Genomic DNA, 12,207 nt, shown 5'->3' with positions numbered 1-12,207 from the left:
ACCATGGAGACAAACGAGGGAACTCAGGCAAACGGGAACACAGAGAAACTAAACCAGAACAGAACATACACGTTACAGTACTCCCGCCTCTCGGAAGGTGCATCCTTGCACCGTGGAGCAGTCCAACTGAGGGAGGGTGGGAGCTCTGGAAGTGGACGAAGGGCAGATGAGGGGCAGGCAAAAAGGCGTCGTGACAGTTCGAGGGGCCAGGGAGGAGCCAGGAGCAGGAGGAGCCAGGTAGGGACCCAGACTGCAGCCAGGACGGCGGCAAACGGTGGAGTCGACGGAGGGAGAAGCCATGGTGGAGGTATGGCTGTCGACACCAGGGGGATGACTGATGGAGATGGAGCCGATGGTGTAGAAGCACACGATGGTGATGGAGAGCTGCAGAGCCAGGGTAACACTGAGGATCTGGAGGGCCAAGGCAGAGCTGACGGCTAAGCGGACCTGGAGCCGGAGCGACAGAGGACCAAGGTGGGGCCGGATGGAAGGAAGACCCCAATGGAGCCGGAGGAGTGAAGTCCTGAGGCAGATGCAGGTCGATGACTGACAAAGGCAAAGCTGGTGGGATGACAGGCCATGGTGAAGACGAGGAAGCCTCGAGCCAAGGTGGAGCCGATGGGTCAGAGGGCCGAGGTGGAGTCCGTGACTCTGAGGCTGGAGGCAGAGACAGGGGATCCTCCAACCCTGAGGTAGCTGGAGACTGGAGATCCGGAAGCACATCCGACCCACTGGGTTTGGCAAGCTGAGGAATCTACAGGGGCCAGCAGAGGCAGGCCTGATGGACTGTCTAGCAGAGACAGAGGAGGAGGGAGTGGGAGGCTGGGCGAGACCATCCATGAGGCTGGAGACAAGGAGCTGGCCGACGAAGAAGACAAAGGAGAGCTGGGCAAAGCCAGTAGCATTAGCTGGACGGAACCAGTGGAGGTGGGAGAATCCAAAAAGTATCCTCATTTAAAAAAATCTAAACGTTCAGAGGCCAGCAGCAACTCCCCATCAGGGGTGGGAGTGTGGGCGGGGTCCTTATCAGCTCCCTCGATCTCGACAAGGACACCCACGGTGACACACATTGATGCCGGCTCGTGCATCTAGTCAGACCTCAGAACGAACTTGGCCTCCAGGGTGATGATCCGTTCTGTCGCTCTCTCTGGCGATGGCTCTTCAATCGCAGCGGGCTCTGGTTCTCTGTCTGCGGTGGGCTCTGGCGAAATCGGGAATGGGGCTGGTGAAGTCATCCTCAGCAGGGCAGACAGTTAATGGTGATCCGTTATTCACCAGCACCCACTCCACAAATGTGGCGAAATCCTCGCTGGGACTGTTCCCTGGCAGGTGTGCCTTAGACCAGGGGTTCTCAGCCTTTTGCAACTCGTGGCCCACCAATGACTGTTTAAAAACATTCCTAGGACCACCTTTCCAAATATGATAGTATGAACACAGAATAACAGAAAATTCAAAAAGTACAATGACAAGCTGACTAATTCGATCCTGGTTCAATGAGTTGGGATAATAGGGGACAGTCGTGGCCTAATGGATAGAGAGTTGGACTTGTAACCCGAAGGTCATGGGTTCGAGTCTCAGGTCCAGCAGGGATTGTAGGTGGGGGGAGTGAATAACCAACACTCTCTCCACCCTCAATACCACGACTGAGATGAGACCCTTGAGCAAGGCACCGAACCCCCAACTGCTCCCTGGGCCCCGCAGCATTGGCTGCCCACTGCTCCGGGTGTATGTTCACTACTGAGTGTACACTTGGATGGGTTAAATGCAGAGCACAAATTCTGAGTATGGGTCACCACACACCACTTTCCTTTCCCCTAATGTCACACTTATTCTTAAACAGCTCTTAATTTCGATCACCATAGCAAACCGTGAATATATCTGTGCTGTTTAATGCATTTAAGACGTTGTGTTTTCCTCAGTGCATAACTGACACGTCACAGGTATATTTTTCATCTGTAAATGTTAGAAAGTCATGCAAATATATCCATTTTGCTGTCAGGAGTGGGCGAGGGAACGAGCGCTGCTGAGCGCATGCGCGCTACACAGGTGGAGCAGAATAGAATAATAAGAATTCTGAATAAAATATACATTCTGCCAAAATATTTGTTGTTGGACATTAAATGTGACACATAGAATTTTAATCCTACATATAAGTGTATTTTTATGATAGCAGTAACTGTAAATCAAATGTAATCTGGCTAATACAGCCATCCTAGCTAAAAAATGTGTTCCTAAAAATGTAGTCTGATTTCTATTTTATGTTTTCATTTTTAATTCAGTGATTTTAACTTTTGATTTCGTATTTTTAATGCTTTAATACTTTAAAGACCAATTTTAGATTGTAATGTTTTAATGTTCTAATAACCATAAAAGGTACAGCTGTCATAAAACCTGAGAGAAAGGCTGCATGGCTAGAAACTGCTGATCAACTGAATGCACAATTAGCAACTGTGTTAAAATGTTTTCATATCTTAAAAAAGGTCATTAGTCTACATTTTGGGCACAATACATTAAATTTCTGTTATTTTATCATTTAAGGTACTTTTATTGTTGGACTGATAATAAAGTGAACTAATTGTATGTGAGAGAGAGTCAGTGGTAATATGGATGCGTTCCTATTGGTCAGAGTTAGAGGAGCTCAGCTTAGCCTGACAGTTCTCCTGCTCCTGACCGGGTTAGTTTCTCAGCATAAGTTGCCACAGTGACTGCGCTTGAGCTATGGTCATTTTGCTTTCGGAAACCAAATCAAGTTAAAATAAGTCAGAATTACTGAAATAAGCCTGGCTTATTTGGTAAACTAGTTTTATGAAATAGCCCCCAGAGCATGTTGTCTTAAAGGAATAGATAGTTCACCCAAAAATGAATATTTACTAATTTACCAAACCTGTGTGCGTTATTTCTGTTGAACACTGAAGCAAAAGAAGATATTTTAAAGAATGTTTTTAACCAAAAAGTTGATGGTGGCCATTGACTTCCATAGTAGGAAAAAAATCCAATGGAAGTCAATGGCTACCATCAACTGTTTGGTGTAAAATGGTGGGTAAATTTAAATTTTTGAGTGAACTATCCCTTTAAGGGTGATATCTCTGTAACTCGGTATGGTTTTAGTTGAAAGCATTCCAAAAAGCCATAACCAGCGCTCACCCACCTTGGATGGGCAGAGCACAAATACAAAAATGCATTCAAGCTTTGTTGGTAATATGACACTGATCATTAACTTTTGTCAACTCTGGCTTTGATCCTGAGTTCATGGAGCATGTGCACGTAAAAGTGTGACATCAGTAGTGAATGTTCACATGCTTTGAAACTACTTTAAAAATACTGTGATTGAATTTCTTGTGAGAGAGTCAGCACAATTCACTGCCGAAGATTAAAGGATTGAAACATGAATTTAAACACATTTACACAGCAATTGACAACAACGACAAAACTTGCTTTATCACTGCAAATGAAAGTTGTGAAGTTAGTTTATATAGCTGATACACTATATAATAGGCCTAATAATTGATACAGTGTCATGGAAAAATATTTTTCAACTTTGTGGTGAGGTGGAATAAAAGTCAGTGTTATCAGAAAAGTAGGAAGGTTATTCTTGCAAGGTCATCTGACATACTGAGATTCTGCAGTGAGAAGACAAAAACCAAAACCTCTGTGTGGTTTTTATATAGATATTATCCCTCCCCCTCGGCTGGCACCTCTACGGATGTCACATTTGATTTCTCAGAACTAAGATGCAGCAGACAGGATGTGTCTAAAATCATGCCAACCAGTTCAAACCAGCTCTAACCACCAGGGGAAGATGGTCTATGAGCTAAAAACATATTGTCATGCATACTCACTCCTATACCGAATGTAATAAATCAGCACATAAAAGAATAGTAGGAAAACAAAAACACTCATAAATGAAAATTTCTCTCACAATAGGTATACAGAGACTCAAAAATATAAGCTCATATGTAGCCATTTGAGCTACATATGAGCTTATGAATGGCTCAATATATGCAAGAAAAGACTAATAATTCAATATGCAAATGCTAGACGAAATATTGATTATACACATATTGCTATGACATCACTGTAAAAAAAAAAATCCTACTTCATCTTAAAAATGCAAATAAATACTGCAACATACAATGCAGAAGCTCTAGTTGGATCTTGAATAACTTCAAAAAATGAAGTAGAAATTGGTTCAATAATTTTAAAGAGTTAATGAAACAAGATATTAAACTCATAATTATGAGGGAAATGTCAATTTTCTGATATGTAAACTAGCAATTGTAATTTATAACTCACATTCTGAGAAAAAAAGTACAACTTTTCAGATGTAAACACGCTATTCCAATTTTATTTCCCAATTCAGAGAAAAAAGTCAGAAGTGTGAGATTTAAACTCTGAATTATGAGGAAAAAGTCAATATTGCAAAATGTAAAAAATTCCACCTACTTCAACTTAAAAAGTTAAGTTCTGTTCCTGCCTTGAAATTTAAGTATAATCTAACTCTCTCTTTAATATATATATATATATATATATTGTCTAGTTCAATTTTGAATAACTTCAAAATGATTGAACCAATTTCAGTTTTTAACTTCATTTTTTTCATGAGTTAAAGAAGACACATGCTGCCATGACTTATTTATCATATATATATTTTAAATGTTTCTTTATAGAACATCTGAGCATGTTTCTGACTCTCACAGATGAGGAGAAGATCTTACTAGATGAGCCTCAAAAAAATCTAAATATTGAGAAAATCTCCTTTAAAGTTGTTCAAATGAAGTTCTTAGCAATGCATATTAATAATTAAAAATTTAGTTTTTTATTTACGGTAAGAAATGTACTAAATATCTTCATGGAACATGATCTTAATATCCTAATGATTTTTGGCATAAAAGAGAAATGTATAATTTTGACCTATACTATGTATTGTTGGCTATTGCTACAAATATACCTGTGTTACTGATGACTGCTTCTGTGCTGCAGGGACACACATATATATATATATATATATATATATATATATATATATATATATATATATGTCTGTTTAGTTTGTCTATGCAGCTGCAGCGCCCTCTGCTGGACAGAGCTGATTTGTCAAGAGAGTGTTCATGTTCATCAAGGTTCTATCTATCAGCAGTTTTCCTCTTGCCACGCTCTCCCTTATTGGCCTGTGCATAGTTCCACTTTATTTCATTGATCAAATCTGTTAACAGTTACACGATTAAAAGTGATCTTGAAAAACTGAGCGACCATGTTGCTACATTAAACTCTTACTGCATGACTTCAGTGGCGCTACAGGTTAAAATATAAGTTAACAGGTTAAAGCAGGGGTTTTCAACCTTTTAGGACATGCGCCCCCCAAAGTTTGTCTAATTTCACTCGCACCCCCCCCAACACCAAATGACATCTTATAATAAAGCGTTACCATTAATATTTATTCATCATGCTGTTGAATTTGACAGTATTTTCTCTGTTATTTCACAGGAGCTCTGAAGAAGAGAAAGCCAGTCTTGTCAGTGTCCTTCTGTTCGTTGGGTGAAACAGAAAAACTCAAAGTAAAAAAATTATTTGACTGATATTTGTGTAATTCCAGCTTTCTTAAATAACTATTTCAGTCATATTTCAAGACCCTCATATAAGAGGAAAATATCTTGAGTGATACGGTCTTGTCAAATCTGGGAAGGTGTTCAGAAGTGGTTGCTGGCAAGTGTGCACATTGTGAATTATTTATGAATTATTTATCTTTTTCAGCATGTTAACTATTCTTGGTATGAGTGGGTGGGGTATAGTGGCACTCCCAAAATAATATACTTCATAAAATAATGAATTTATTATATTTTCTTAAAGAGGTAGTTAATACAGACTATTTTTACAAACTCAAACTAATTGTTGATGTATTGTTTTTCCCTCTTGACCACGAGCAATAACTTTCTTCCACTCGTCGCTATTCATCTGGCAAAGAGTGAGTTAGAGACTGTGGGAGATCTAGTGAAGAGCAGCAAACCAGCATCACTGAGCTTCTGTGTGAACGAGAGCCGGCAAACAAACCTCAGTGAAGCCACAGTTAGTGGAAGAAATCTCTATTCTGATTACAATCACATTGCTGCAGAAGTCCAAGCCTGTGTCAAAATCATATCTGAAAATATCTAGCAGAATAAGATAGTATTTATCAGGGTTTGTGAATTGCATGGTGTTCCTCATCATTAATATTTAATACCTTCTATGCATCCAAAAAATGTGAGGCTTTATTATAGAGCACAGATCCATCAGGATTCAGAGGTTATCTCGCGCTTGTTTAGTAGAAACACATGAATTGTGTGCTGTGCAAATTAAGTAAAGAGAAAGCTTTTCAGGGTATTTGATTGCTGTTATAACTCTAAAATGACACCTCACTTTGTTCAGCATTCAGTAATCCCATGCAGGGGGTCCGTCGCTCCAGAACTAACATCATGTGTTTAACGTTATATAACATCAGCAATAATATCTGTTTTCAGGATCTTCCTCTGCTCTAAAAACCTAACTGACTGATGTTTTAGCGCATTTCCTGCAAATATGGAAAAAATAAAGGGTCTCAGTTAAATATGTGCAGTGTCACATGATTCGAGCAGATTAGTTCGTTTAATTCCTGTTTCCTGTTAGAGGAGTTCACTGTACTCTTGGATACACCTCGTTCTTGCATTTGCATCGTTTGCCCAGGGACCGGGATCTTCATTTAGGAAGAATAATGAAGAAGTTGTGTGTTCTGCCATTATTGTGACATGCTGCATGTATGTAAACCCATACTCATTTAACCCATTCAAGTGCACACATCCAGCGGTGAGTAACACTGCTCACACACACACACACACACACACTCCGTGAACACAGTCAACATTTGATCAACAAAAACTTCACTAATATCACCAATCAGCTCTTGAAGTACCTGTTGATAAAAAGATATATCCTTTGAGCATACCCTAGTGGAGAAACACATGAGGGGGTGAGGGGTTAACATTTTCAAAAAAAAAACAAAAAGGAGGATACATAACATCTCAGGACTGTACATCTCTACAACTTCTCAAAACTCTGAATCTGTAAAATAACATTCAGAATTCTATTTTCTCAGTTTTGTACATAACTTCCTAAAACATTTGCACATTCATAATTCTATTTTATCTATATTTTTATTACCATATACCTATTTTTTAATTTGTCTATTCTGTTTATTATTAGCGTTGTATTTCATTCAATTACCTAGAAGTGATGCATCAGAAACTATAATGTTTGAGCTCACGAAACGTTTCTCATGCACACATGAAAGTCTTCATTTTTTATTTTTGCAAATTTTTTTGATTTTGATTTTGATTTTGAGATTTTATAAAATTTTCATGACTTTGAGATTTGGTTCATTTTCATGACTTTTTGAGATTTTGTTCAATTTCACGACATTGAGATTTTATTAATTAATGACTTCAAGACTTTCAATTTTCAGAACTTTGAGATTTTATACATTTTCATGACTTTTTGTTCAATTTTCATGGCTATTCGAGATTTGGTTCATTGTCATGACTTTGAGATTTAAATGACTTTTTGAGAATTTGTTAAATTTTCATGTATCATTTTCCATGATTTAAAAATGATTAATTTGAGTATTTAATAATTTTCATGTGTTTTTGAGATCTAATGTTCCCATGACTGCACAAGTGAAACTGCAATGTTTTATTGTAAATTTTATTCACAATTGCGTCACTACAGATGACATGAGAAATGAACAGACTGAACATTCATAAAAACTTGCGATGGCACAAATGAAGAGTCAACCAACAGAAAACAACTTTGCTTTGGATTGTTTTTGTTTTCACTATTAAAATGGCAGGCTGGATTATTATAGCAGCTTTCAGTGTTTAATTCACAGCGTCAACATGTCAGTTATTTCCAGCAGAGCTGATGATCAGCGAACAGACAAAACAATGAACCGAGAACACAGAAATGCCAAACAAACCGTCCTTCCGTTTCACAAAATATTTCATATTTCTCTTTATCCGCTAAACAAACATTTCAACACTGAAATAGTGAACACTTTGTGCAAAGTCATCATAGATGACAAAAACATTTGCACAGCAATTAAAAGCAGTACACTGAACCGATCAGAGCCAACGCATTCGGTGAAGATGTTTAAAACACAAGATTCAGAAAACATTTAATCGCTGACGTTCACGAGGCCCGACTCACCCTGAGAACATGCTATTCATGTTATACAGCCAGAAAGAAGAAGATTTAAGTCCATTAATTCTCATAAATGATGTAAAGATCACAGTGATGTATGTGATGGGCTCAGATTCGCTCCCAGAGCTGCAGTAACTGACTTCCTGTCTGCGGCTCCACTTCCTGCTCAAACACACACAGATAACACATTAGGGCTTTCAGAACGGCTGAAAAACTACATTTACATTTGGTACTTAAATATTATCAATATTCAAATTATATTCAAATGTAAAAGGCATGATTTCTGTTAGGAGGGGAAAAAGCTTTTGTCTTCTCTTCCGAGGCCACAAGAGGGCGACCCGACCAAAATATTACTAATGCACGTTTCTTCAAAGCAATAAAATAAAGTATAAAATTATGTTTATAAACCATATATAATTAATTAAATTTCTCAATACATAGCACCGAAAACCAATCACAGAGTACTTTTTCATTTAAAAACATGAGATGCAGAGGGATGGGGAAAAACTGATGTGTTTCGAAATGTGTTTTTTAAAACTTGCATTAATTTTGCGTGTCTTTCTAAACATGTGTCTCTCTTGTGCGTGACACGAGTGCAACGCTGATAGATGTCCTTCTAGAAAATGTGATAAATGTGTTCTGTGTGAACAGCTTGCGTTCAGTTTTGACGTAAACAACATTTTCTCCGCATTAATGTTCTCTTTTTCCACAATATTCTGAATGAACAACGTAGCAGCGCTGCATCTAGTGGCTTCAGCTGGATTAGCTGTGAAAAACATTAACCCTTTAATGCATACCTCGGGTCTTTATCGACCCAGGACATCATTCCCTCCTTCATTTTTCAAGTTAGATATCAACTTTCTTAGTATTCCTCAAATCTATCCATTATAAACAATATAACAAGAAAAAAATAATAAAATATAAGAGAATGCCTGTTTTCTGATTATTTGTAAAGTGTATAGGGTTGCCAGAGACCCGAGGTATGTAAATGTGTAAGTGTATTTTTCCTAATTATATTTACATATCTGACGACTCTATGTGCAATGCATCTTTATTCCTTGAGGTGGCACTGATGACACAATGACGACGTGATGTTTCACTCATAATTAACGCAGGCATAAAACAAAAGAATATCAGCAAAAAATGAACTGGTTTGAATGGCTTTACTGCAGAGCAATTACTGTAGGTAATGAAATATAAATGCCACTGCCATTTGATGCTGGATGTGAATAAGCTGCCAGTGATCAAAATATTGATGTTGAAGTTATTTAAGTGAAAATATATTTCTCGTATAGGCGCTGCAGGTGCGTGATGTGATGGCTATGATGACCGCGTGAATCCTCATGTTCTGTTGTTTTCTGGTTTTTGCGCGTGTAAAATTAATCCCCGGAAAACAAATGTTAGTATTTTTAACAGGTCACAGACACTCATTCTTTCTAATTTAAAATAATCTTGCCGGTTAACGGTTAATAATTGGTTAACGAGCATCGGTTAGGAAAATAACCGAAATGAACATCCCTACTTGTAAGTTTCAAAAGGTAACGAAGTATGCTTAATTTTATTTTTCTGTATTGTTCTTAAATGATCAAGAGAGTTTCTTGCTGCAGCAGTCAGAGATCCATCAGTGCTGGATATACAGTGGGGCTATAAATGATTTGATCCTCTGCTGATTGTAGACCTACACAAGGCTGGAATGGGCTACAAGATCATCGTCAAGCAGCTCGGTGAGAAGGTGACAACAGTTGGTGCGATTATTCACAAGTGGAAGAAACACAAAATAACTGTCAATCTCTCTCGGTCTGGGGCTCCATGCAAGATCTCACCTCGTGGAGTCTCAGTGATCATGAGAACGCTGAGGAATCAGCCCAGTACTACACGGGAGGATCTTGTCAATGATCTCAAGGCAGCTGGGATCATAGTCACCAAGAAAACGATTGGTAACACACTACACCGTGAAGGACTGAAATCCTGCAGCGCCCGCAAGGTCCCCCGGCTCAAGAAAGCACATGTACAGCCCGTCTGAAGCTTGCCAATGATTCAGAGGAGAACTGGGTGAAAGTGCTGTGGTCAAATGAGACCAAAATCCAGCTCTTTGGCATCAACTCAACTCGCCGTGTTTGGAGGAGGAGGAATGCTGCCTATGACCCCAAGAGCACCATCCCCACCGTCAAACATAGAGGTGGAAACATTACGCTTTGGCGGTGTTTTTCTGCTAAGGGGACAGCATGATAATGACCCAAAACACATGGCCAAGGCAACAAAGGAGTGGCTCAAGAAGAAGCACATTGAGGTCCTGGAGTGGCCTAGCCAGTCTCCAGACCTTCATCCCATGGAAAATCTGTGGAGGGAGCTGAAGGTTTGAGTTGCCAAACGTCAGCCTCGAAACCTTAATGACTTGGAGAGGATCTGCAGAGAGGAGTGGGACAAAATCCCTCCTGAGATGTGTGCAGACCTGCTGGCCAACTACAAGACACCTCTGACCTCTGAGATTGCCAACAAGGGTTTTGCCACCAAGTACTAAGCCATGTTTTGCGAAGGGGTCAAATACTTATTTCACTCATTAAAATGCTAATTAACATAATTTTTAAACGCATTTTTCTGGATTTTTTTGTTATTCTGTCTCTCACTGTTCAAATAAACCTACCATTAAAATTATAGACTGATCATTTCTTTGTCAGTGAGCAAACGTACAAAATCAGCAGGGGACCAAATAATCCCCCCCCCAACTGTATAGGTACAGGTTGCTAAAGACCCGAATATGTAATAATGACTGCCAAAACATTCATGCACTTAAGGGTTAAAATGCAATGACACTTACATCTTGTGTCTCATTGATAAGGCTGGAATGCGTTTAAATTCGGCGAATATTCAAAATTCGATTTATTTATTTTTTTGACAGCCCTCACACACATTAACCATCATCATTGTCAGTGAGACGTACTCTCTGTGTGTGTGTGTGATCTGACCTGTGCGTCTCGGCTGATCTGCACTCTCTTGTTGTCGTTCCAGGGGTTCAGGAGCTGCTGCGTGAGCTGGAACGGCAGATTCTCCTTACGGATCCATTCCACACCAAACACGCCGCCCAGACCGGCCGAGCCCCAGTCCAGACAGAGCTCGCCGCTGACCGCCGACACCATGCGTGCGTAACCCTGCCCAAACACACCAGAACCAGACATATAACCCTGGCCAAACACACCAGAACCAGACATACGACTGACGCCATCAGAGGAGAACAAAACCTGAGCTTTACAGCTCAAACTGAAGTAGTTTATTTTCCTGTTTATTACGGTCAAGCTGCTTTGACACAATCTGTATGGTATAAACTGCTATATTACAGAAACTCTGAACCACACATGAAAAAAAAAAAATTAAAAGGTGGAAGTTTTTTTTGAAGGGGGAAATTATTATTTTTAAGAAAAAGTTTTTTTGAAAAGAAAAAAAGTGGGTTTTTTTGGTAGAGAAAATAAAAAATATTTGAAGAGAAAAAAAAAAAAAAAAATTTAAAATGTTTATTTTAAGAGAGAAACATGTTTTTTGGAGAGAGAGAAAAATGTTTTTTTGAAGAGAGAAAAATCTTTTCAGAGCTTTTGTAATATATATATATATATAAATAAATTGACACTTTTTGTGTGAACTCTTGCTCTAACTGTAGGAAGGTGGCAGTGATGTATATGTCATCATAAATGGCGTTGAGGGAAAGTCAAATGAAAGTCTGCGCTCTGAAGGACACAGACCTGGAAGTGTCCGGATCCCTGAACGGAGAAGATGAGGAAGACGGCGCTGCTCTCGACGAAGGCTCGCGTCAGCTTGTGCTCGTTGTTGGGCGTCGTGGACCAGATTCCCCTCTGCTGGGACAGATCGATGTTCCTCATGTTACTGCTCTTCATGATGAAGTAGCGGACGCTGGATCGCAGCAGACGTGCGGACGGAGACGAGCAGCGCTGCATTAATAACACACACATCAGTCAACAACTGCAGTACAACATCAGCTCCATTACAGCA

The 12,207-nt window shown here is 39.5% G+C and overlaps 1 protein-coding gene across 1 annotated transcript in view; it reads right to left on the bottom strand.

Moving 5' to 3' along the window:
* Positions 1 to 7,684: 7,684 nt before the first annotated feature.
* LOC306869302 (3'-5' RNA helicase YTHDC2-like) overlaps positions 7,685 to 12,207 on the bottom strand; it is a 33,143-nt gene continuing 28,620 nt past the window's right edge. Inside the window, exons 28-30 of the mRNA XM_079415996.1 lie at positions 11,940 to 12,146; positions 11,172 to 11,354; positions 7,685 to 8,367 (exon numbers count right to left, since the gene is read on the bottom strand). Coding sequence (XP_079272122.1) covers positions 8,314 to 8,367; positions 11,172 to 11,354; positions 11,940 to 12,146 — 444 coding nt within the window. The 3' untranslated portion in view covers positions 7,685 to 8,313. The remainder of the gene's footprint in view (positions 8,368 to 11,171; positions 11,355 to 11,939; positions 12,147 to 12,207) is intronic.

This window comes from Barbus barbus (assembly GCF_936440315.1).
Source record: "Barbus barbus genome assembly, chromosome: 5".
Lineage (NCBI taxonomy): Eukaryota > Metazoa > Chordata > Actinopteri > Cypriniformes > Cyprinidae > Barbus > Barbus barbus.
This window is presented reverse-complemented; position numbering and strand designations above follow the sequence as displayed.